This window comes from Urocitellus parryii, chromosome 1, assembly GCF_045843805.1.
Source record: "Urocitellus parryii isolate mUroPar1 chromosome 1, mUroPar1.hap1, whole genome shotgun sequence".
NCBI classification, from domain to species: Eukaryota; Metazoa; Chordata; class Mammalia; order Rodentia; family Sciuridae; genus Urocitellus; species Urocitellus parryii.
This window is the reverse complement of record NC_135531.1, coordinates 156248306-156274484: the sequence shown is the minus strand read 5'-3', so window position 1 is coordinate 156274484 and position 26179 is coordinate 156248306. Positions and strand designations below refer to the sequence as shown.

At 55.1% G+C, this 26179-nt stretch overlaps 1 protein-coding gene across 1 annotated transcript in view; it reads left to right on the top strand.

The window, feature by feature from the left end:
• Slit3 (slit guidance ligand 3) overlaps positions 1–26179 on the top strand; it is a 562044-nt gene that overhangs the window by 475187 nt on the left and 60678 nt on the right. Inside the window, exons 13-19 of the mRNA XM_077797769.1 lie at positions 2807–2950; positions 4155–4318; positions 13854–14004; positions 15257–15331; positions 22033–22176; positions 22806–22949; positions 25335–25498. Of these exons, the coding sequence (XP_077653895.1) occupies positions 2807–2950; positions 4155–4318; positions 13854–14004; positions 15257–15331; positions 22033–22176; positions 22806–22949; positions 25335–25498 (986 nt within the window). The remainder of the gene's footprint in view (positions 1–2806; positions 2951–4154; positions 4319–13853; positions 14005–15256; positions 15332–22032; positions 22177–22805; positions 22950–25334; positions 25499–26179) is intronic.

The following is a 26179-nucleotide window of genomic DNA, read 5'->3' as shown; positions in this document are numbered from 1 at the left end:
CCAGACAGCCTGGGAAAGAGTGAGTGACCAGGAGACTGCGCCCTTTTCTGTTTTCCTTCGCTCCCTGCTTTGTGAGCTCTGTACCTTGTCCTTTCTTTGCCTAGAAATTCTGCGAGCCCGGGTCCTTGTGATGTCTTGCATCTTTGAAATGACATCCCGTGCGGGGAGATCTAGGAGCCGCAGGGGACAAAGAAGCACAGGGATGAGAGCAGGAAGCCTGGCTGGGCCTGAGGGGTGTGGAGGTTGCCAGGACTGACTTCAGTTTGGGCAGACATCCAGGGCAGGTCTGAGTTGTCACTTCTCTGTCCCTGTGGCCATTTCCTTGTCCAGGCTCTAACACTCCCCAGGACCAGGCTCCGCAGCGGGCTCATGAATCAGTTCTGAGGCCTCAAATCTTCATGCCTACTCGGGGCCAGAAGGTGAAGTCAACTAGTGAAGGGCACCAGTAGGGAGCAGTGGGCACTGTCCGGCAAAGGGCCTGTGTCCCTCCTACAGGGGGCAGCGAGGCACAGCTGCCTCCAGTGGACTCATTGCCAGAGACTCTGGAAAATTTTTTCAAGAGAAAATAGAAATCCAGTGTGTGTGTCTGTGACTGTGTTTTGCTTGAAATTTCCCAACTTTTAAAACACAGGAAAGGTCAAGTTTTACATAGATTTGTGTGCGGCATGTTGCATATGGTGCAAGGAGGGCTCTCCCATGCATCGGAGAAGCTGGCCTGGTCTCTTTACTGAGTGGTTCAACATCTCCCGGCAAGGTGATGCGCACAGAAGGCCCTCAGTATTAAGATTTGGAACAAATCATTTACCACCCACTTTTTTTCCCCTTAAACAAAACAAAAAATTGTGTGTGTGAAAGGTGCATTCCTGATGAGTGCTTGGCCCTAAAGGGTCTTCTGGATTTTCTCCCTGTTTCTCTGCTCCATGAAATCCTCCTTCAAGCATCCCCAAGACAGCATGACCTTGACTACGATTCATACACAAAGCACAGGAAATTCTTGAGGAAGATGCTGCAAAAGGGGAGACAGATGGGCTGGGTGGATGAGGCATTGTAAGAAAAAGAGCGAACCCTCTGGAGACCTGGTTATCATAACCACAGCCAGCCGGCCGCCCGAAACACCCGTGACCTTGAACAACCCTGGCCACCTCTCAGCTCCAGTTTCCTCACCTGCAACTTGCCTGGGTAGTTCTGCCCATCTTCCCAGGTTACTGGGAGAAGCATGGGGCGTGAGGAGGACAGGGAGACTATTCTGCAAACGTGAGCTTTTCCCACTGCAAGGCAGGAGGACATCTGTGCGGACCCCAGGGACTTTGCCCATTATTAGCCAGATTAAACAGGCAGCTCTTCCACTTGCCATGTGACAGCTGCCTGCTTCCTGCACAGGGACCCCTGGGAGAGGTGGCACGCATGGCTTAGCTCCCCCGGGGCAGCCCCACCATTGCTGAGGCCCGTCCCCCTGGGTTCTGTTGTCAAGGGACTCCTGAGGCACAACAGCCCATTAGGAATCTCAGGGTCATTCCCCACCAGGGAGGCTCTAAGCCAACCTTGAAAATCGAAATTTTAAAAATTCACCATTTTTGCTCTTGGGTAGCGTTCCTCCTCCCTCCCCGCCACTGTCGTACAAGAGGGGGCGAGAGACGATTTTACAATGACTTCAAGGGCACAACCAGCCAGTCTAAGATGAAGAAGGAAACTCTTAGCACTCCAATTTGGTTGGCTTGCCAGGTGCCTCTGGAACTCTCCTATGGCATCCACTGCACCAGGGTCTCACCCAGAAGGCAGCTTCCCGTGAGGCTTTGCGGGTGTGGAGGGAAGGATCTGAAGAGAAAAGCATCACAGTGGGTCCCCAGTTTAGGGAAAGCTGATCCTGGGGAAACCAGTGCCCTTGTGGAGGAGGGACATCCCCAAGGTTGCCCCTGGAGTTGGGCGAGTTTCTTGATAAAGAATAAGCACCTAGAGTTAAGGGAGAGATGCAGTGGGGTTCACTGCCACGACGGAGCCGTCAGTCTTATTCTGAAGGCAAATGATAAGTAAGAAAAGAAATCACCCTAAAATCACAAGTCGAGGTGACTCCTGAGGGGCTGTGAGAGGCAGCATCGGGGGTCCCAGCTGAGATGGTCAGGCCAGCCTCTCTGAGGAGGTGACATTTGAGCTCCAAGGCAGAGGAGGAGGAGAAGCCCAGTTTGCTGAAAGAGGGTCACAGGACCTGAGCTAGATGCTGAGGAGCAGGGAGGAAGTGGGCAGCCGGGGAGCTGAAGGGGGGCTGGCATGATGTGCACGAGGGCAGGGGTCAGGCCACGCAGGGCTGCATGGATCTGTCCTCTGCGTACGTGCAAGAGAGGCAGTGTGTGTGCCCTAGGCTGCACGTGGCTTCGGACTTTCTGGTGGGATGACCTGTGACTCTCACCAGATTTCCAGTGGAATCAATGATCCAAAAGAACCCTGGCAACTAGAGCTTTAAAATAATTGCGCCAAATGATTGTTTTTCTTTTCCTGGAAGCTCAGAATTCTAAAGCAGAAAGTTCAAGGCACAGGTCCCTTTCAAGTCTCCCTGCAACACTGCAGCAAAGGGCAAGTGCCAGGTGGCAGCATGTGACACAGGCTCCGTGGGGAAGCCATGCAAGTGCCCAGGCGTGGTCAGCCAGGGTGGCCAGGCACACAGCCCTCCCTCTCTCGCCCCGAGCAGCTGTAGGAGCTCAAGGCTGCAGGGATGAGCGATGGCCACTCCGCAGCCTGTCCCCTGCAGGCGCAGCCTGTGCTCTGCTGATAATGACCGGGGCTGGCGAATCACGGCCTCTTCTGTTTGCAGCCTCCTCAATGCCAACAAGATCAACTGCCTGCGGGTAAACACCTTCCAGGACCTGCAGAGCCTCACCCTGCTCTCCCTGTACGACAACAAGCTGCAGACCATCAGCAAGGGGCTCTTCGCCCCTCTGCAGTCCATCCAGACACTGTGAGTATGCTGCCAGGTTCTGGCAACCCCAGGTGCCCTGTGGCAGAGAACACCCTGATGAGGCAAACTCACACGCGGAGCATGACTGGGCTGTCAGTGAGACTGGAATGATGAGAACCAGGAGCTGGCCATGTGACACTCAGGCAGCTCATCACCACAAGGAGCACTTGCCCTGTTTAAAGACGTTTACATCTCACAGTAACCCTAGGGTATAGATGCTAGTATTATCCTCAGTTTATATGTGAGGAAACAAAGGCACAGAGAGGTTAAGTAATTTACTCAAGGTCACACAGTTAGTTAAAAGGCAGGATTTGAATCCAGGCAGAGAAGCTGAGCACAGCTGCTATGTTCTGAGCAGGTGTCATCCCTGTTGATGACTCATTTCTGCCTACCAACAGAAACCTGCAAAACTAAGTGTCTCGTAAAGACTCTGGGAACACTTCTTCCTCACTGGGAAGTACATTCTGGGCACCACAGATGGGTATAAATATTATAAGGGAGTAGATCACATCTGAGTCCAGATCTCAGCCCATGTTTTAAATGGCTCCAGCTTCAGGCTTGGACCCAGGCCTGCAGTGAGCCTGGGGCTCCTGAAGACCCCACGAGTCACTGGCACACATTACCCTGTAGTCAGAGGCAGAAACCCATCCAGGGCAAAAGCAGCTGCTGTCTGTTGAATACCGAGCGGGTGCCACGCTCTGCGTCCAGCGCTCTGCAGAGCTTCTCTCCCTGCGCCAGGGGAGGCCAGGCCCCGGCGCTCTGTGATGATAAGGATAATAACAATACCCGCTGCTGTATCTGGAACACCCACCATATGCCAGTCGCCACGCCAGCTGCTTTACGAGCCTGGTGTCCCCAAGCTTGGAGAAATAAAATGCATTCTGCCCAGGTGTAGAGTCTAAAGCTTGCGACTTGCTTGCCCGCCTGAGTTGGCGTGGGTGAGAGTAGAGATGCGCGGTGGCGGGTCCTGCCCCCAAGCAGGGAGAGCTGGGGGTTGGTTCCCCAGACCAGATGCTAGCTGCATCTGTGCCTGTCCTGGCAGCCAGCCAGCCTCAGGCCCTCTCTTTGAGTCCTGTCTGAAAGCAGCACCCCCAGGCCTCCTGGGGCCACGAGGGACAGGGCCCTGCCCCGATTGCCAGTCAGGGTGGTGGTGGAGCGAGGCGCCACAGGTCACTCCTGATTAACAGCCCCGTCTCTCTTGCAGCCACTTAGCCCAAAACCCGTTTGTGTGCGACTGCCACTTGAAGTGGCTGGCTGACTACCTCCAGGACAACCCCATCGAGACAAGTGGGGCCCGCTGCAGCAGCCCACGCCGGCTGGCCAACAAGCGCATCAGCCAGATCAAGAGCAAGAAGTTCCGCTGCTCAGGTAATCAGGTTACGGGGGCTGGGCCCCACTTTCTGACTCAGAACACAGCAGCCCCTGAGAGGCCAGTAATCCAATCTAGAGGACAGCGAGCCCTTAATGGCTCCTGGGGAGCATCTTTGCAAATTAAATTGGGGAAATTCAGTTAGCCCACAGAAAACCAATTACCTTATGGATTTAAAATAAAACACACACACACACACACACACACACACACACACAAAATCAAAGCATGGGGGAGGGGAGGGGGAGGCGGCTTCAGGGCAGACAGAACCCAGGCGGCCTCTGAGCCCCAGAGCTAAGTAAAGCCAGGAGACAAGACAGCCTCTGCACACATGTCCTTGACAGGAGGGTAACGTTGGATTTTCAGCTTCCAAAGCCTGCTTCCCAAATGGCAGACAGAGAAATAAATGTAGCCCAGGCCAGGCGGCAGGCTCTCTGTAATCCAAGTCCCCTGGAAGACCGACTTTGGTACAGCCCTGCGGCCGAGCGCATTACGGGTTTCAAAAACAGGTTCACTATCCATTCCAAGCTGCACCCTGATGTTGGAGAGGATGGCAGAGACTGGGGAGAAGCACGGCCTCGCTCTTGTGCCAAGTGTTCTAGAAACATTTCTCCCCACTGCACCCAGGAAGGACAGGGACAAATGACAAGGGGAGTCTTAGCCAGTCTTGGAAAGAGAAGTAGCTCTCCTTGACCGAGAACTAGAGGAGCAGGCAGTTAAAATGACTGGCATCCATGTTCTTTTCTACTGGAAAAGATCACTGCCCAGCCTCTGCTCCTGGGGTAGGTGACTGACAGTCGAGGGACTGAGGCGGGTGGTGCGCACAGGCTGGCTTCAGCCAGGGCCCTGCTTCCCCGCTGCCCTGAGCATCTTCTGGTAATCAGGGAGGGTGCCATTGAGGGAACGGGTCAACAGAGAAGACCAGCAGGCAGCACCACGTTCTTGTCCTCTGAGTCAAGTTCTGTGATCCCAGTCTCCAGGGTGAACTGGAGCTCTTTGATTTTACATTTCTTGGGAGAATCAAATGCCTCAAGAGGGCCTAGAGGCCTCAGGGACGTGGTGGCAGTGTGAAGAGTTGGTACCAACGGGCCTTCCTCAGGATAATGATGGTAATTACCAGATGGACCCTCCATCTCTGAGGAGCACCATGTTGGATGCTTCCAGTTGATTGGCTCCTTCCCATAGTCCTGTGAGGGCAGCAGGCAGGTCCCTGTGCCAGGGCAGAGGAGTCAAGGGCTCAGAGTGAAAGGGCACCCCAGGCCGAGGCCACAGTCAGCCACCACAGAGGCAGGAGTGGACCCCAGATCTGCTGGCTCTTCCCACTGGCACCCAGCGTCTGGGACAGAAGGAGCATTTGGGAAGGAGGTCAAAAGCTGCCCCTCCCCTGACCTCATGGTCCCACTCCACCCTGAACTCTGTCCTTAGGTTCTTTTCTGGGCCCACGCATCTCTGGGAAGGAACTTTTGAGGATAGAACTGTCACCTGGTCCTTCCCCAGGGCCTTTCCTCATTCTATTCCTGCCTCCACCTGCCCAGGGCCCCGTTAACTGTCTCGGCCAATTAGTAGTAGCCAAGGAGAGGGGCTGTAGAGTCGGGGGAAGAGAGGGACCATCTGCCAACCTGTCTCATGAGTGTCCTGTCTATGTCCAAGCCCCTAGGTGACATCAAGCCCCTGGGTGACAGGGCTGGGGTGGAGTAGGCCAGGGTCTGAAGATGGCCCCTCCCACAGCCTTGGGAATGACCTAGGAATGGCTGTGGGTGGGGATTGGGGACAGCAAGTTAGGGATGGCAGGTACAGAAAGAGCTAGGAGGAGAAAAAGGAAGAGAAAGGGGACCTAGAACAACAAGGTTCACTCCGGCCCTGCATCTGCCCGCCTGTCTGCCTTCCTGCCTTTGCTCCTCTCCTGTGTGGGTGGGGGGGACTGTAAACAGACATAGACAGGGAGACGGGGCAGGGTTCTCGGTTGACCTTGACTAAAATATCATTATTTCTTTAAAAAACAATACTACACAGAAAGCTTCTCCCTACAGGGTAGAGATGTTTGTAGCCATCGCGAGCTTGACGTCTAGCATGACATGTGCTTTTATGTTGCATAGCTGCAGGGAAGAGGTAGTGAGAGCTACCGCTGAGCTCCAAGGGCCTGGGCTTTGAGAAACACCAGGACCCAGTCCTGCCCTGGCCCTGGGGGAGGCAGAAACCATGGACCTAAAGCTCTGTGTTTCCAGGAAGCTCCAGCAGGAGGAAGGGGGGCAGGTGACACATAGTGGAGTTGACAGATAATAACTCTGCATTTTACTTTCCCCTAAAACACCCCCTTGAAAAGACAGCTGATGTAATTAGCAGCCAATTTGAGGGCTGCTCCTGCCGCACTTAAAGCCCTCCTTAGCAGGGCGTCTGGTTCCCCAGCTGCTGGACTCTGCCTCTCTGTATCAGCTGCAGCCTTCGCCCTGGGCAGGAGATCGGGGTGGGTGCTGTTGACTGGGGCAATCTGACCATCAGATTAAGTCCTGCACAGGCACTGTCTGGCTGCACGACCCTGGCCCATCCTGGGAGCACTTGCCAGTTGAAGGAGCTGTCTGTCTTGCTCCCTGCTTTGTGTGAGAAGAAGCTCTCATGATGGAAAGTGCAGGCTGGGGTGTGGCTCAGGCAGAACAATGCCTTGATGGGCAAGGCCATGGGCCCAGCACCAAAAGAGAGGGAGAAAGAGAAGAAAAGCCCAGAGGGAGGGCATGTGTCCCAAAGTGGCAAACAGCCAGACATCATAGGGACCTCAGAGAACATCCAGTCTGTTCTAAAGATGAAGAAGTTGGGGACCACACAGCTCCAAAGCCCTGTCAAAGGTATAGGGTGTAATTTCAGGGCAAGGTCTGGAACCCAGGATTTCTGATACACTAGGAAGATTCTTGATAGTATATTTCCAGGTCCCTTCATTTCCTTTTGGAGGAGGAAGCCAAAGACGAGGAAAGGGAGATTTTAGGGCGGGATGCATGAATGGGGTAGATTTCCCCTGCCGCGATACTGATCAAACTCCAAGACAAAATCTGAGAAGCAGAGTGTCCACAGAGCCCTGGAGTGTGCATGTCAACATGGGGTGAAGTCCAGATTACAGATGCAAGGGCTTAGAAAGGCAGAGGGGCTGGCTCTGGCTGAGGTGGCCTCTTTCTAACTGGCCCCCCATTGTAGACCACCTATGCCCTGTCAAGGTGCTGAGAATAGCTTGACAAGAAACCCAGTCCCCAACACGCTGTGGAGGAATGGCGACTGTCCCTCCTGTCCGAGGTTAGGCAGGGAGAGCACCAGTCTCATCAGTGTTTGCACCTCTCCAGTCCAATGGAGAAGTCCCAGGTCAGCAGGCTCATGAGAAGTTCCCCTGCTCTGCCACAGATGGGAATATGGACTGGGCACCCTCGTCTGGCTCCTTGGCCTCCAGGATCATGGCTCGCTAGCCTTCCTACCACTGCCATGACTCCCAGCCAAGGAGGAGGCCAGGGAATCCAAAAGGACCCTAGAACCAGCTGAGTGACTGGTTCCCCCGTCCTTCCTTCTCTTGGTTTGAGAGGCCCTTTAGTCAGGAGCCACTCTCCATTCACCTGCCACTATCTCTGTGACAGTTGGTGCCTCAGACCATGGTGATTGTAGTTTTCTTGGTGCCAAACTCAAGGCCCCATTGGCTTCACATCTCTCTGGGTAGGAAGATGTGTCTCCTTTGATACCCATACCTCCTCCACCAAACCCCCAGTGGTATGGAATGCACAGCTGTCAGCCGAGGGCTTCTGGGGACCCTGAGGATGTTGAGGAGACCCCTGAGTAATGGGATGTCACAGGGGCTTTTTCCTGCAGAAGAGCATCTGCTTTGCTAGACCCCCAGGAACTGTGGATGTCTCTGTATTTAAGGGGTAGTAGACAGCAGATGGCACCATCAGCCCTTGGGATTGGCCCTGTGTGGCAAAGCTCTCAGGAGATGCTTTGCTAAGTTGATTCTTATCCAGTGGTGAGGTGCAGAATGGAGGTCAGATGCTCCGCTAAGGCCCACGATGTGACCACAGCTGTCTGGATGTTCTCCACCCCCTGGGGAGGGGTTCCTTCTGCCCTGATGCCTCTGAGAAGGTGTCTGATGGCTTCCCACCTGTTGTCCTCCTTCCTGCTGTGTGTCCCCTGGGGCGGGGCACAGGGCAGCAGGGCCTTCAGAAGCGTTCCAGTGGAACTCCGCTCCTGGTACTAATCACGCGCAGTGGGGGCCTGCTCCGGCTTCCGCTTCTCCACGCTGCTTCCTCTGAGCGCTCCTGTCCTCTCTCTGATGCTGCTTCCTGACCTTGACTCTGACCAGTGGCCGTGGGGCTTTCCTTTGTGCTTGATCTAACCATGTGGTGGAACGATGGAAACGGAACATGGTTCTGTCAAGCACCGCGGAAAGCACCGCGCTCTCCTGCAGCATGGCCCGCCACCGCCGCCGCCGGACACTCCTCCTCTGCTCTGGACACCACAGCCCACCTGCCAGACCCCTCTCCCCATCTTGACTCAAAAGGAAGGAGGGTGGGAGTCTCTGAGGATTCAGATGCAGCAGGGTGAAATGGGTTTGGAGAAGCACATGGGGCCAACCCACAACCTGCAGCCATATCTCTACCCCAAATGGAGGCACCATCCCCCAAATCTAGTGTAGATGCCAGCCATGGGTAATAGCTAGGTTTGAGCTGTGGCTCATGGGAGAATCCCAGCCCAAGGTCATTTCCCCATGCAGCAGCTAACCCAAAGGGGAGTCCATCCTGCCCATGACCCTTACCACCTCCATTGGAATCCTCTTCATGTGAGATGAGTGTGAGCTTGTGAATGGGTGAAGCTGGCATGAATCTGAGACCTTGAACTTCACCATGATTCCTTCTAAACTTGACTCCTGCTCCTCATGAACACTTTGGCCCTGATCCCCATTAGACCTCAAGTCCTATCTGTTTCCTTGAACTTCAAGCACAGTTCATGCAGATATGCTGGGCTCCTCATCTGATGCTCACTCAGGGCCAGGTGGGCTGTGCAGACACCTGCTGACTCTGACCCTAAAGAGGGATCTTCCTGATACATCCTTGACCCAGTGTAAACAAGATTGTGTTGTTGGTTCCTAGTCTCTGTTGCATCCCATGAGAGAGAGCTAAGGTGGGACCCACACCCTGGCTTAGACTCAGGAGCTGGGCTCCCATCAAAGTCTAGGACTCTCATCATGTCTCCCTCCGGTTGCCCTGCAGAGCCAGTTCCTACCATTGATGACTAATGGGGCATCCTGCTCGCCTCTCTGAATTTTTTAACACATACTGGGTGCTTGCAATAGGCCAGGCCTGGTGATGTTTTACATCACCGAGTCCCATTGTACAGGTAAGGCTGTTGAGGCTGAGAGAGGCTGGCTAACTGGCCCCATCACTAAGTAACTGACTCCATCTGGCTGAGCTCTGCCCCTTCTACCCTCAGCCTTCCTGGCTGAGTACATCCCTGTTACCTTGAATTAGAAAACATTTCAATCCCTGGCTTGAATCCATAGGGAGCTGAAAGTTTTCTCAGACATTCCCTTCCAAGCTTACATCTGTTATCAGCAGTAACTTGAGTAAGGAGGAATTAAATGGCTCAGCCTCTCCAGCAGGAACATGCCAGGATCTCTCAAGCCTGGGACACCTTTCCTCCCTTATGGAGCGACAATTCTGAGTTCCCTGCCACTGCCCCACCATGCCAGGAGCCAGGCTTGGGTAGTGGATCCATACTGTGCCCTCCCGCCAAGCTCATGACCATGAGCTTCTCTGCTTCCAGCCCTGGATGCACTCATACTAGATCCAGTGGGGACAGCTTAGGACACCTCACTGCACAACTGCTGGCCAAACTCCTGCTAACCCAGGTAGCGTCTTCCGGCCCCTGGGGTCGGGTCCCAGCCTTGCCTGTGCGTGGACGTCTGTGTGCCTGCCAACGCTCCTCTGACCCACTCACACTCGCAGCCCCCCTGTCCATACCACTTCCTCTCCAAGCTACTGAAAAGGCCATCATGCTCCCCCAGTTCCTCTTTCTGCCCTCTTCCTCCTTTTCCTCATTCCACTAATCAGAGGGCTACTGGGGACAGAGGAAAGCCCTGACCACAGCAGTTGGCAGATCCCTGCTGATCAGATAATGATGTTCTGGTGACTTCCAATCCACCTGGGACTGCTATTTGCCCCTAATCAGCCCAGCCAATCTATCCAAAGAATAGGAGCTCTTGCTGCCCAGTCCCAGGCCCCTCACATGTCACATGCGTCCCTCCCAGGAGGGGGCCAGAGGCCGGATTCCTAGTAAAGTCTCGTGCTGTAGACGTCCACTTTCACCCCACCCTGTCTATTAAAGCTTCTCTGTGATCACTACCAAGTGTCATCGTCTTGAGCTGCTCACAAAAGGGGAGGAGTGGTGCGGGGGCAGGTGCAGGGGCAGGAGCAGGGACAATGCCAGATGACGTCAGCACTCCCAGGGCGCACCTCAGCCAGGGTTGAGTTTTATGGCCCTCCGAGATCTCTCCTGTTGAGTTTTATGGATCCTCCGAGATCTCTCCTGTCTGAACCGCCCCAAAGAGAGAAGCAGCTGCCTGATTCTGCTGGTTCCCTCCTACTAAGTATTTCTGGCAGTGAAAAATATGCATTGAGATTGAAATTGACTTTTAAAGCTCTGGAAAAGTTAAAAATACTTTTGGGTAGTTATGAGCATTAGGCATAACAAATGGCTCCGAGAAGCCCTGGGTAGTTTCGGTAATGAAATATGAAGTGATGGAGGTGGCATTTCGGGCTGGCTGGGACTGGGGAACCCACTTTTTTGGTTATGTACATTACACCGTTATGAACATTTCTGGCTCCTGTGAAATATCACTCTCCAAACCCCTCATTATTGCAAACCAGGGCAATAACAAAAACAGCAGGGGGAGAAATGCTAGAAAGACCACATTAGTCCATCGAATCTAATTGCAAAATCATTTCATTAAGATGGGTCAGCGGCTCCACCGCAGAGGTCCGCCATTATAATCTAACTGTACCACTGAGAGCGATTCCCGCTAACCATGGCCGCTCTCACCTTGATTAAAACGAAAATGCACTTAACAGGCGGCTGTCCCCAGCCAGCCACATCTTCAGGCTCTTCCTGTTGAAGAGCAAACCGTGTCCCCTCCTGTCTTTCTGCCTGTGATCGGCAGGCAGGGTCCTCAGCTCTGCAAGGATCCTGTTGTAGACACATTGCGAAGGGAAAACAGACGCAAACTCGCCCCTGCACACCGTTGCCACGTGGACCCACCAGCAGGGCACAAGAGCGGGAAGAACCCTGTGGGCCTCAAAAGGGTTCACAAATGAAACTCACCCAACCCGGCCTGCCCACGTGTCGGGGTGAGAATGGCCTGCCCAGGTGTCGGGGTTCAGTGGGACGATGTCGGCAAGCCACAGGCAGGAGATGCGCATTATACACTGGGCCAGGAAGCCATCTAAATCACAAGGACACAGGCCTCCATTCCGTTCACATGAGCCTGGGGGTAGGAAGCTGGATGAAGTGGGGATGGGTAGAAAGCAAAGGAAGAACGGAGGACACAGCCAGGTTTCTGGCTCCCTGCTTTCAAAGCAGAGACCACCAGGTTCATCCCCCATCAGCAATTACCACAGGGAGGTAGTAGGAAGGGAGGGAACCCCGGGAGGGAGACACCTGCCTTCTGCCTGACTGTAGCCCACCAGAGCAGAATCCCACATGCCACCCCCACCACCACGTCTGACTGTGTATCCTTCCCAGAGGCACAGGATGAAGCTCTGGTCTAAAAGCACTTCTGTGGTGATGCACTGTGCTGGTTCCATGGCCCCTGGCAGCAGCCGATCTGGGTTCATCCCTTCACCATGCACATAGTACCCTGTAGGCCTCAGTCTCCTCATCTATAAAATGGAAACTCGGGGTATTGCAGGGCTTCCATGGGATCACCCAAGCTCAGAGAAGACTGCCTGGCTCTGGCCAAGTAACAGCTCGTACATCAGTCCCCTGACATCAGTGGCCTGTGACATGCCAGGTGGCAGAGAAGGGAGCAGAAGTAGAACCACAAGCACCCACACTCCACCTGCCTCTCCCAGAGAGGCTCCACTTCCTGGATCCTGCTCTCAGCCTCATACCAACCCGGGTGAGGCAGGAGCAGCTATTTGACTGCACTTCACCTGTGGAGAGGCTCAGGCTAATTCACAGCAAAGCCTGGCCAAGCTGATGCCCTCTGCTGCTGAAACCTACAGACTACTAGTGCCCCATAAGGTCACAGATAAGATCACCAAGGTGTTGCTCAGCTGGCTCTGCCAACAAGCCACATCCACACTCTGAGACACTTCAGAAATGCACACAGGACACTCGGGTGCTGGAGGCATCCTACATGCATGGGCCCATGTGGACCGAGTCCCTGTTTGCCTAGCTTGGTGCTACTGCAGCATGTGGGGTGAGAGAATGAAAAGACCTGGTCAGCAAGGAACTCCCGTCTGATAGGAGAACAGGAGACCCCCATTACCGCCAGCATAATTCATGTGCTCACTGAGGTCTGCCGGCTGCTCCCCAGGGCACCTCTCAGAGACATCAGACTGTCAGTCTCCTTGGTATGAGGCTGAGAGCAGGATCCTTGCCATGACCTTGAGAGAAATGCAATTTTGAAAAAATAAATCTTAGCTCCAACTTTTAACTCATGGGAACTGCCCTTGCACTATAGTTAAATAGGACTTAGTCTCGAAGACAGAGGTCAGAGCCGACCCTCAAATGCTTATTTCACAATGTTTCAAACTTGAATTCAATACCAATATTTTTTAAATACCTGGTTTCTCTTGAGGAAAAATTAAATAAAAAGGAAAAGAAACATTGGGCAACTCAGAGCCAAATTCCCAATCATGAGCGTCGTGGGCTCCAAACCCCCACCTGCTTCAGTGGTGGCCTGAAGTACTGTCTTGCCAGTACTGAGGCCCTATGTCAGTGGTCACTTAGGACCACAGATTTGTCTTCCTCTGTTCATTTCATTATTGTCAAGCCCCAAAAGACAACTGAGTTTGCACTTCTTCCCTTGCCTTATTCCCAGCCCTGAGGGAGCCCCACAGAAGCCCTAGCAAAATCTCTTCTGCTTGGGTCATGAGGAACAGTTAGAGCTTCTGTGGGTGGTAGGCTTCATGGAGCAGGGAGCCTCCCTCAAACTGGAGGCTGGATTCTCTACCCATGCAGCCTGCAGTATTTCTCTGAGCAGAAGGTCCATGACTTTCTTCAGCTTCTCAGACAGGTCCCTGGCCCACAAAAGCATAAGAGCCCCGGATCTTGAGCCTGGTTTCCCTAAGGATGAAAGAGAAGAGTTTCAAAGATCACAGGAAAAGTGGCAGGGACGGGGCAGGGCGCCCTGCGGAGCCCACCAACGACGGTGATGCCGTGTCTGTTGTGTGACCCCCACATGCGCCTCAACTCATGGGGCTGGTTTGTCTCCCCTCCCCCACTATGGACAACCTCAGGCCCTCTGCGAGGGAACCCATGACGCTGACGCCCCTCTTTGGCCCCGCCCAGGCTCCGAGGACTACCGCAGCCGGTTGAGCAGCGAGTGCTTCATGGACCTCGTGTGCCCCGAGAAGTGCCGCTGTGAGGGCACCATTGTGGACTGCTCCAACCAGAAGCTGGCCCGCATCCCGAGCCACATCCCCGAATATGCCACGGACCTGTAAGTCCCACCCTGCGTGTGAACACCCTCCCCTCCCCTTGCACCCCAGTCACCCTCCACCAGCCCACGGCAGGGTCTCCTGGAGGTGGCCCCCTCTGGCTTAGTTGCAGGGCTACTCCTTGGGCATCCTCTGCATAACAAGCCAAGGCAGACACCTGGCCATGCACGGACGGCTCGCTCTCAATCAGGAAGATCCATTTATGCATTCTATAAATGCATCCTGAGCACTCAGGGGAAGCCAGGCCCCGGCCGTGCTGGTCTCAACTATGATGCCCAGGTCCATCTTCAGTGAGCAGAGCAGGCAGACAGCCTCTGCTGGCCCTGGGGAGCTGATAATGCCACCAGGAAGATTGGGATTAAACTAAAAACTGTAATAAAGCAAGAAAACTACTAGAATGATTAGATATAGCTGACCTTCCTGTTTGCCATGCTACTGGAGGGCTATATTGGTTTATCAAAAAAAAAAAAAAAAAGGAAGAGCTCAAATTCATACCTTAGTAAGGCAAAGGTGCAGCCCATGGGGCTGAGGGACCTGAGCCTGACACCTGCTCCCTGCAGTCTTCCTGAAATCAGCCAGCTGCTTCTCGTGTCTGAGGCCGTTTCCTAGCTCTAGAACGAGGGCATCCTCTGGGAAGAGTAAGAAGGAGAGAAGCACGGAGTTTCATCTTGAGTCCTTGCCCAGGGCAGGCCCTGGGTAAATAGTGAAGGCAGGGCTGGGATCATGTCATTCTCTTTGACTTCCAGAATCCCCACAGGACGTGGAAGGTCCAGCCTCGCTGCTCACTGCTCTCCCTGAGCCAGCAGGAATGTTGGGCATGGAGCCTCAGGGCTGCCCGCGTTTACAGTGCTCAGGAAGGAGCTTAGCAGCTTGGTGAGGTGCTGTAAAAGCCTCCCGGTGTGTTCTAGGTTGCCACTGGTACCCACAAAATGAAGGTTCCCACAAAATGAAGGTACCCACAAAATGAAGGCAGACACTTGGCAATTGAATATTCTCATGGATGCCCATGAGAATATTCCAGAAGGCCTCTCCACCCAGGTTGAAGGGGTTTCCTGCAGAGGAGGAGGCCTTCAGTATGCTCCCTCTCCTGCCGCGCTCTGCGGCTGCCCAGTTGCCAAGTCCCATGGCTCTGGGGGCCCTAGCTGAATGCGAGGTCGGGGCCCAGTCAAAGCCATGCAGGGAGCCGAGCAGAGGGCGTGAAGGAGGCGCCTCACCCCAGCTGACCCACCCCCTTGCCCTCTTGCTTCCCTGCAGGAGACTGAACGACAACGAGATATCTGTTCTAGAGGCCACGGGCATCTTTAAGAAGTTGCCTAACCTGCGGAAAATGTAAGTGAACTTCAGGAGCCGGGCAGCCATCACACTCCCTGACCAGGGTCTTGTTCAGACAGAGCAGAAGCCAGGGTGCTGGGGCCCCTTGCCCGCTGCAGCCCCTCCCAGCCTCCTGCTGACCCCGGCCCTGGCCTGTGCTGGGCTACAGGACAGACAGACACGGCCAAAATGAAATGTGGCTGTGTCTCATGGTCACATGCTGCCATAAGCGTGCGCCCACAGCATCCCTGACCCCACTGCCCCTCTGCTCAGCCCTACCCCACCCCACATTCACTACCCCAAGAGCTGGGCCCCGGGTGAGGACCAGCGATGGAGTGTGGCATCCCGGCACAGCCACTCACCATTCTGACAAGTGGACAGCTCGCGGCCAGCTGGTAGGTGGAGTCGAGGTGTCTCCATCTCCAGGCACATGGTGGGAAGGCTGTCAGCTGTGCTCACACTGGTTTTTAGTCTGGGGGTCCCTGGGTCTGACCAGAGCCTGGGCTCAGTCAGAGGACACGTTTTATTTGCTTCTCTGTTATACCCTTTCCCTGCCTAAGTGGGGCCAAGTCACAAAGGTAACAAAGTCACAAAGGTACCCCATGCTATTAGGGTACCTGTTCTGAGCCTGTCGGACATGCATTGGTCATTTGGTCCTTACTCACCCATCTTGTGCTAGCTTCACAGTCCCCTTCATTTAGGTCATGGAACTGCGGTTCAGAGAGATTCAGTGACTTCTCTAAGACCACACATCAAACACATATCAGAACTGGTACTTAAATTTGGATCCACCTACAGTCACACTAGTGTGAGTTTGGGCTTCCTTCCCTCCTCCTCCCTTCCTGGGTGCCCCAGCAGAGGAAGCCAGCACAGAGATGGTCTCTGCTGTCTGATTCCAAGACTGTCTTCCCTTTGACACCCTTTTTCCCCACCCCCTATTCCATCTCCCTTGGCCCCAGAATTTGGGTCTGTTTCCAAAGCAAGGGAAACACAGTCCGTCCTCATTATTCAGAGTACATATTTGCAAACCCACCTGCTGGCTAGAATTTATGTAGCTCCACAATCGAGACTGTTCCTGCTTTCAAGGCCACTCTTGGCCATGCATGGAGTCCACTGCAGGGGAGAACTCAGTCACCCTACACACGTCCCCCGCTGATGTCGAAAGCTGGTGTGCCAGCTGTGTTCAGCCCTCGTGTTGTAAACAAGTGTCCCTTTGCGGTTTATTCAGGGCCACATAATTCGCAAGTTTGTGCTCAGCCTGAGAAGCCTGTGCTGGGCCTGGGGAGGAAATGCGTGTGTTGGGGAACGTCTTCCGTTCAGGCAGGAGACACGTTGCTGCGGGCTGCAAGTTCAATGTTAATGAATCAATAACATATTAAATAAGGTGTCTTTAAGCAGAAACACTCATGAAGCAAGTCTCCTATTGATGAGTTGATGAAATGCCGTGGGCAAGGCCTCCTAGGACCTGACCCTGTGTTTCCCCGGGAGCCACAGCTCTGTGTTTGCTAATTCAGGGGACCTGGTGACTTTGCAGAATGTGACTGCCATTCATAATGGGAATTGGCTATGACTCCTTATTGTTTTTCTGCTCTCTGTACCCCACCCGTCGGCACCCTGTGGACAGGGAGGACAGACCCCTCCTAGGCCCTGGGCAGCGTCACATCTCATTGGTGCTGCTCTGGCCCCTCCTCTCCCTGCCCACAGTACCACCCTGGCCACAGCCCCAGGGACTGGTCTGTACCTGTGGGCAATGCAGAGCACTCTGAGCTGTCACTGTGGTCCAGCACTCCATGGACCTTGGGGACCCAGCCAAATAGCACCCATCACCTGCCAGGAGATGTCCTTCCCAGTTCATACCAGGGATGCGTGCTTGTTTTGACCTTGAGGCAGAAGCTTATCCACCTATGGATTTGGTGCTAGGAGAGTCAGGACAGCCCAGTGCCTGGAGAACAGGAGCAGACAGCCTTCACTTTTGCAGAAAAACACACATTCTCCCGGTTCAGGTGTGACTCCCCTTCTTTGTGCCTCCCTGCAGACAGATGCTAGGGATGAAGCATAGAGAGCCGACTTCTGCACCACGGGAGACACTCGCACAAACTCATGAGGGGCTGCTGACCCCAGTCTCAGCGACCCAGCAGCAAAAGGGAGGAGTGAGGACTGTGACAAATGTAGGCCCAGCTCTCATCCAAAGGGGCAAGCCTCGTCCCCTTATTTGCCACACTGGAATGAAGGTCAGGACTGCCAAGTGTCCCCACTTCTGAAGAGCGTCTAGATGCTGGGGAGAACCTGCAGGCAGACCTGTTTTCCCTGTGGTTTCGGCTTGGACCTTCTCCAGCTGTGTGACCAGGGGACTGTCCTTGGCCTTTGTAGGCCTTAGTTTTATTAGCATTTGTATAATAGAAATAAATTCACCTTACTTGCAAGTTATGATGGGGATCAGAAGTGAATACGGGGCTGGGTGTGCGGCTCAGAGAGAGGTGCAGGAGATGGAGGGGCAGCAGTGTGGCTGATCAGACATTTTAACAGGGAGGAGCTGGGGAGCGAGACTGACCGAGGTCCATCGTCATATTGTTACATGTACCGATATTACAAGTGCATACAAAAATCCCACTGCTAGGTACAGGTATGATGCACAGATTTAAAAATTATAATTAAAATAATTAATTTAAAAACTAAAACCAGAACTCAGACACTTTCAGGAGCCTGGGAAGTGGGACACATACGGAGCATGGCTGGACAGAGTCATGATGATAGCAATAATGGCAGGTGGCAGTGGCTCTTCTCAGGTGCTTTACTCAGTGCTAGATGCTACTGACATTATCTCCTTTAACTCTCCGGAGAAAAACTTTGATATCACTTCATTTCACAAGTGAAGAAGCTGAGGCAGAGTAGTAAGTAACTTGCCCAAGGTCAAAAGGCGAGTGGCAGAGCCAGGAGCCAGAAGTGGTGACAGAGCAGGTTAGCAGGGAGCCCGTGTCCCACAGAGGGCAGTAGCCGAGTGTGTGCCTTGGTGTGGCACAAAGCCATGTATATACGTGAGGATCAGCCAACCAACCAGTGATCCAAGGGGCAAGGCTGATCCCAAAAGCCACCAGCTGCCACCACAGATGACAACAACAACCAAAGATCCTTGTGTCCCCAGACGCATCCCCAGCTGGGCCCCTCCTTGGAGGTGGTGGGTTCCTCCCGATGTCTGCCCAGCCGTGTAGCCAGAGCTAGCCAGGCCTGGGCCTGCCGAGTTTCCTTGAGGACTCCGGGGCCAGGGTCCTCCAGTCACCTTTCTTGACTCTGCCTTTTAGGGCACTCAGGCAAGATGGTGAGCATGGAGCCAGGTGGTGGGACTCTGTGGCTTTCTGAACCTCTGGCCCTACCCGCCAGATGGGAGAGTGGGGCTGAGCCCTCCTTGTGGGGTTCCCTTGGGCATCGCCTGTACTCAGGGACGCAGACGGGAGCACACCTGACTGGGATATGGCACAGGATCCTCACTGCTGTGGGAGCTCAATGCAGCATTTGAGCAAGACCGTGACTGGGGACGCAGAGCAGTGGTCAAGCGCTCGCCCAGCGTGATGAGGCCTGGGGTGTCACCCCCAGCACTGGGAAGGAAGAAGGGAGGGAAGGAGGACGACGTCACATGCAGAGAGCCACTGAGACCTCTCTTAGGTAGACTTCCAGGTCAACTCTAAATGCTGAAGGAGAAGCTCAACCAGAGGTTGAAAACCCGTGGTCCTCCAGCCAGAGTCAGGGGCGGGCCAGGGGATCAGCCCGTGGTGGAAGAATTTGCTGCTCACTTTTTTTTTTTTCCTGGTTTGTGTTATTTTGCTTTAGTGCACGAGAGCTATTATTTCTAGAGAAATGCAACATTTCAGAACACCAGAGCGACTGGAACATATTTCAAAGATACACAACTTACAATAACTTCTGGACAAACTATAATATAAAGTTAATAAATGTGATCTTGGTATTTAAAACGTATGAGCATAACATGCTCACCTTTAAAAACCAGGAGTCTTTACAGAAACCAGAAAGTATGGATTTCTGGCACCTTCTGGAACATCCACATCCCCAAGGGGGTCCAGTGAGTTGAACTGAGAAGCAGCTGCCCCCTTAGCTGGGGCGTGTGCCTCCTGATCCCTTCACCCTTCCTGGCCTGCTCCCAGTGACCATTAAGTCACTACCTGGACCCTGAGAATACTTGGGCTTGCCACCCTAGCTGCAAGAGAATTTCCACCTCAGAGGGAGGGAAGGGGCCCTAGAGGGTGAACAGGACCTCCCCATCCTGACAGCAAGACTGAGCGCGTGCTCCATCATGACTCAGCGTTCACCTTTTCCAGAAAGTTCCACTTAACTTTCCCATGGCATTTCTAACTGGGACCAGGCTTTCAACTGGTCCCGTAGTCAGAACTAATGGGCTGGCTGCAACCCTAAAGAGACTGAAACCTGGAGCAGCCAGGCCTTGCCTTATTGGGCCCAGGCAAGCAGCCCGACAAATCCACAGGCTCCAAGACCTCTGTGTGACTGGGGGAGACCCCTCTACATCGTCCCTGTCCCCAGGGTGAGTGGACAAGGCTGAGCCCTCGGGTGTAAGTGCCCGTCCTCCTCAGGCAAAGGCCTGAGGCAGCAGTTTTCCTTCATGGGGGCTGTAGAGAGGAGAGGCCGCTGGTGGCCCTGGATTTGCATGGTGGGGTTTCCTTGGGGGAGCCCCTTGGGGAATGCCTGCTGTGAGAATGTCAGAGCTCTACAAACCCCGGATGTCCTCAGCCTTTGGAGTGTCCACCCAGGCTGTGCTCCCCACCCCACTCCTCTGCAGCCTGCAGCAGTGAGGAGGGCTTTGATGGATGGAGAGAGCAGCGCTGGCCCTTCAGGAAAATTCTATCCACCCCTCTCTGCCTCCCTTCTGTTTTTCATTCTCCCAGCCTGAGGAAATGCAATTCACAAACCTTACAGTAATGTGATGTTAATTTTGCTCGTTTAAAGAAACAGATGTCAGGAAATGGGAAGACTCCCACTTCAGAGCTGCCCTAACTCATCTTCATTGCTTGGCCCTTGTACTTTAATCCCCACGCAGCTCGGGGCTCCCTGGAGCCAACCTCTCCTGCAGCCTGCGGTGAGTTATGGCTGCCGGGAGAACCTTCATCTCTCCTCCTACATCCAATTTGGGGGTAATTTGCAGTCTCCCCAACACATTACCTCCATTCCTGGGTCAGCCTGGGGCAGGGTGACCAGGATTGATACGAAAAGCCACGGAGTTTCAGGAGACTCCAGGGAACACCCCCACCCCCACTCTCAGATCTGGGGAAGGGTCTGGGGGTGTGGCCTCCTGTGCTCTGGGCAGGACAGAAAGGGGAGGAGACCAAGGTCAAGACAAGGAGCACATGCTTCCAAAGAAGGACTGTTCCCTCCACTCCAGCTCACAGGCTCCGCATTGTGGCTCTCTCGTGGCCCGCTTGGTTCTCAGGGAAAGGGAGGGAGATTTGCGGGGAGCCCTGGGGACCCTGGCTCCACCAGGAGCTCCAGGTCAGTCCCTAAGGGAGGCTCCACCCACTGGGGTTGCTGCTGGTCAGCGCAGAGCTCTGCGAGCTGGAGAGGGAGTTGGGGTGGTCCTGTGGCCCCTTCTGGGGTACCCCCTCTGTGACCTGAAGCAGAGCCCTCCCTTCCAGGCCTCAGTCACAGCCATAACCAGGCCACCTGGCGTGCTCCAGGGACCTCAGCAGCTTGGCGAGCAGGCAGGCTCTCTGCAGCCCAGAAGTCTCCTGCTTGCAGAAGATTTTCCTGTGCAGGGCTCGGCTGTGTTCTGGGAGGTTAGACCCTTCCTCAGCTTGCTCCATCCACTGGCCAGGGGTGCCTTCAGGGCTGGACATCTGGATGGTCTTTGGAGGCCCCTCCTCCCCTGTCAGGTGGAGTCTAGGAGGCCTGTGTCCTGGCCTGCCATTCCACCTCTTCTGTGGCAGGGTGTGGGTGTCAGGAATTGGAGGGAGGGACCTGCCCTCAGCGCTTGGAGCAGAACCATAAGTGACAACACTGAGCGCTCACTTTAAGAAACACACCTTCCCCAGGCCTGAATTCTGCAAAGCTGGTGACATCAGGGAGTGAGGCCCTGTGTCATCAAAGAAATATTCACTTGTGAAGGGGACAGTTCAGTGTAGCACTTTTTACGTGCAAGAAGACCTGCCTTCCAATCCCTGTTCTCTCAGCTGTGTGACTGTGGGCAAGCTCCTAATCTCTCTGAACCTAGGTCTCCTGTTCTGTAAGATGGGAGTGCAGCAGGGTCTGTCTGATTGATGGTGGTGTTCGGGTTGTGGTTGTGAAGGCTGGATCTCTCTCCTGGGGGAATATGATAAGTACTCAGTGAATACAAACAGAAGTGCCTGCTGGTGTTGGGGTTCTGGAGGGAACCCTTGTGGGAGGAGATGTATTTTGTTTTCCCGGCCCTCCTCTCTAGAGAACCACTGCTTAATGAGAAAATCTGGGGAGGACAAAAAAGAAGTTGGAGAATCACTGTTTGAAGTCCACCAGTCCCGGGGCATAGGAAAGAGGGTCACTGTGACGACACTTCACTCCCAAGCCGTCTGCTGTGTGGGGCCCTTGCTCCTGCTTCACAGGGTCTAAGGACAAATGTCAGGGGGATGGCGACAGCTCCCCACCCTCCAGTCCCCAGGGCCGTGGCTCCCCCACATCCTGACCCTGTGCCCCCTTGGTCCCCCATCTGTCTCCTCCTCTAGAAACCTGAGCAACAACAAGATCAAGGAGGTGCGAGAGGGGGCCTTCGACGGGGCGGCCGGCGTGCAGGAGCTCATGCTGACCGGGAACCAGCTGGAGGCCGTGCATGGGCGCATGTTCCGGGGCCTCAGCGGCCTCAAGACCCTGTGAGTGGACTGGGAATCTGGAGGGAGGCTGAGGGCAGGGCAGGCAGCGGGGCACGGCACACCATCCTGACCTATGGGACCCCTTACCCCTGGAGCCGGAGCCCTGGACACCTCCCAGTCCATTAAGGGAAGAGGTCAGCATGGCACTCGGACACACCACTTGGAGTCCCTCCGTGACGCATCCTCCCAAGCACCAGAAACCCACAGAGGCAGCCACAGCACACTCTTCCCCACAAGCAGGCACATGTGCAGGTGTTTGTAAAAATGCACAACACAGACACGTGCCCTGGGCCCACAAGCACCTGCAGACACGCCTGTCCACGTGGGCGTGAACACGAGGCGGTGCACAGCGACCCGTGGGTTCTCCTTCTCCCCGCAGCAGCCACAGGCATGAGCACAGGGGGACGCGCACGCCCGACGCTGGCGCAGTAAGTGGAGCGCACAAGCAAGGGCACACACGTTCACACTTGGCCCCGGGGATCCAGGCCTTGCATTTACAGGTCAGATCTGAGCAGCCTGGAGGGCCCGGCTTGGGGGTGGCCGGAGCACCCCACTAGTCACACCCGCCGCTGTGTGCCGTGTGCAGGAGGAAGTCTTGAGGCCTCTGCTCCTCTTCCCACCCCCTGCAGGATGCTGAGGAGCAACATGATCAGCTGCGTGGGCAATGACACCTTCGCAGGCCTGAGCTCTGTGAGGCTGCTGTCCCTCTACGACAACCGGATCACCACCATCACCCCTGGGGCCTTCACCACGCTCGTCTCCCTGTCCACCATGTGAGTCTCCCTAGCTCCCCCTGTGCAGACCTCACCGTCCCCCAGCTCCTTGCTGTCTAAGGCCATGGTCATGTATCCCTCTGTCTACTTAAAGAACTTTGCAGGCTCCCTGTACTCTGGGCTTCACGAAGGTACCGAGGATATATGGACCCAGCCAGCACTCCCTACTGGAGCTCACAGCAGAGTGAATTGCTGCAGGGAGGTCCACAGTGGTGTGAAAACCCAACACAGGCTTTGTTGAGAAATACTGATGCTGTGTTCTGGAAAGTTAGCTTGTGGAAGAGAGTGGGAAATACATATCCTTCATCAGGAAGGGATGCACAAAGGCCCTGTGGTCAGTTGGAGCGTAGACAATACATGGAGCTGAGCAAGCCCAGCATGGCCATTGCACTGAGCATGAGAGGCTTGGTGCGAGGCAAGACTGAAGAAGAGGCCAGGGCTGGGCTGCAAGGTGGCTGTTGGCTCCCTTCATCCAATGTGAGTCAGCAACAATGGGACTTTGAAGTAGACCAGTGATGTGACCAGCAGGGACTGGATCCAGCTTTCTGTTCACCTCAGTGAGTGCTCCTGCCCTGGGGGTTCACCGAGTCAGTAAGGAGGCTGCAACTCTAGAGCCAAATTTCCTACGTCCAAACCCTGGCTCTGCCTCTCATTGGCTGTGTGGCCTTGGAAAGGGACTTCATCCCTAGGCTGCTACTCCCCCTGATCCACCTCCTGGGATTGTTAGGAGGCTGGGTCGCTGCAGTTTCTGAGGCGCACAGCCAGGGCCTGCCGTATAGAAAGGACCCAACACCACGTGCCTCTGCTGTCCTTTGTTAATAGTTATGTCTTCCCTTCTCCAAACACCCTTTAGGAGATAAATGAAAAAAAAAAAGGCAGTTTCTGCAGTTCCTATTGCCACCCGTTGTCCCATCCACATGCCCATGTCACTTGGAATAAGCATGAGAGTTGTGGCCATTCCCTCATGACCTGCCTGGCCTCCGTGCCTCCTGTCCAGCTCCACTGACCCCCGTCCAACCTCCCCCACCCAGCCCACTCTCTCCTGGAATTCTGCTGGCCCTTCACACTACCTGGCACCCCCTCCTCTGAGCCTCTGTCCCTCTGTTCTCTGCTCAGGTGCCACCTGCCCCACCCCATGCCCCTCTGCATCCTCCTGTCCCCTGAGCCCTGCTCTCCTAACACTGATCACCTCCTCAGATTCGCCGCTCGTTGCTCATCCGCCACCAGTCGCATATCACTTGCCTCCTGTCATCTAAGTTCTGGAAGGACAGGGATACACAGCTGTCACCTTCCCCGCTGTGTGCTGGAGGCTTGCACCTGTGGGGAGCTTAGGCACATGCCAGCCTATGCGTGTACAGAGGCCCAGGCCACCGTGGCTGAATGCACGAATGAATGGGATGAGCGCGTGTCCTCAGCAGGGGGTCCATCGGCTGGGAACAACACCCTGGGCTGGCTCACTGTGGCCCACCTTCAGCGGCTCCCAGGACCTCCCCAACCAAAGACAAGTTAGATGCTCAGAGGGGCAGGTCACGGAGCACGAGGGCACCGCTCCCACGTGGAGGAATGGGCCCAACTTCCGCAGCTGCCGAGGCTCAGGGGAAAGATGCTGCTGGGGCAGCCGACGTCTGGGCTCTGGGTGACTGAGACACAGCAGCCACTCGAGGGCTCTCTGGCCCTCTTAGGTGACCTCCCTGGGCATCCTTTCCTCATTTATGAAATTCGAATAATGTCCCCTCCTCCCCAGGGCGACTGTGATAGTGTGAGTGAGGTGACAGACGTGTGAGGCGCGTGGAGCTGCCCCGTCCTGGAGCAGAGTTGGTGGCAGAGGCTGCTGCCCACCTCCCTCCAGTCCAGCCACGTCACCCACACAGGGGATGAGTGCCTGTTGGAAGTGGGTTGGTTTCCAGACACAGAGGCCAAGAGCCGCGGCCCCACCCCGTGAACCTGGGCTCCGAGTGCCAGGCAGATAGTAAACAAGGGCAGAAGCCATTAGGAGCACTGACAGCGGCCCGGGACGGGAAGGGAGAGGCCGGAGGCTGCTGCCTCCCGCTTGAGCTCAGAGAAGTCCCCTCAACCGGCTGGTGCTGGTGAAACTGAGAACCACAGGTGATGGGGAGGAGGCGGGGGCCAGGACCCAGGTAGAGGAGGGTCTCTAGGGAAGAGTGGGAGGCAGGGTGGCTGGAGCCCCAGCAGGAGCAGAGGCCCTGGCAGGAGGCCGCAGTCCTCCTCAGCAGGACCACAGCGGGGCTGCGGGGAGCCATCTGTGTGTCAGGGCAGGGCTGCAGCAGGCCCTGGGCCTGCCCTTTCCCGCCACCTACAGCAGGGTCCCAGGGCTGCCCAGGGCAGCAGGGCAAGGCTGGCCCTGAGAGCCCTTCTCGCCCTCAGAAACCTCCTGTCCAACCCCTTCAACTGCAACTGCCACCTGGCCTGGCTCGGCAGGTGGCTGAGGAAGAGGCGGGTTGTCAGCGGGAACCCCAGGTGCCAGAAGCCCTTCTTCCTCAAGGAGATCCCCATCCAGGACGTGGCCCTCCAGGACTTCACCTGTGACGGTGAGAGGCCTGGGCAGCTTGCTGGGCAGCAGGGAGGGGGCAGGGCGCAGGTGCAGCTGTCTGCATCCCTGGGGACCTGATCCACTCCACCCTGGGGCACATGCTGGAGCTCCAGGGGCTCTGTAGCCAGCCTAAGAGGCTCCCCTTGCAAATGATGAGGTGCCCCTTTCTGAAGCCATTTTCTTCCATCTTCAGAAATCCATCCCCATATACTGACTTCCTAAAGCATGAGCTGGTTCATGCCGCCCTGGGCTTCCAAACCGACTAATCTGCCATGTCCACAGTGAGGTCGGTGCCCTTGGATGCTGTGGCCCCCTTGTGCTGTACAGAACCTACACAACTGTACACGGGAGCCCTCGGCCTTGCTTTTCCTGTCTATGTCATGGTGAAGTCCAAGGTTTATGCCCGTGAGAAACAGATTTCAAGAAAAGTCCTGTCACTGGCAAGGAGCACAGAAGATTCAGGTTCCAGGTCTCAGGATCCCAGAGGGCATATTCGTTTGCATAAATTCAATTGAGCACTGTCCTTTGCTTGATCCATTATCTAAGGACAGATTAACTGGTTTGCAGATCAACTGAGGGACACACTCACCACCCCAGAGGGCTTGTTTAGTGGGGAGGGGAGAAAGAGAGCAGGAAGAGGGAGGAGGCCAGGGCTCTGCCCCCACCTGCCCGCTCTCTT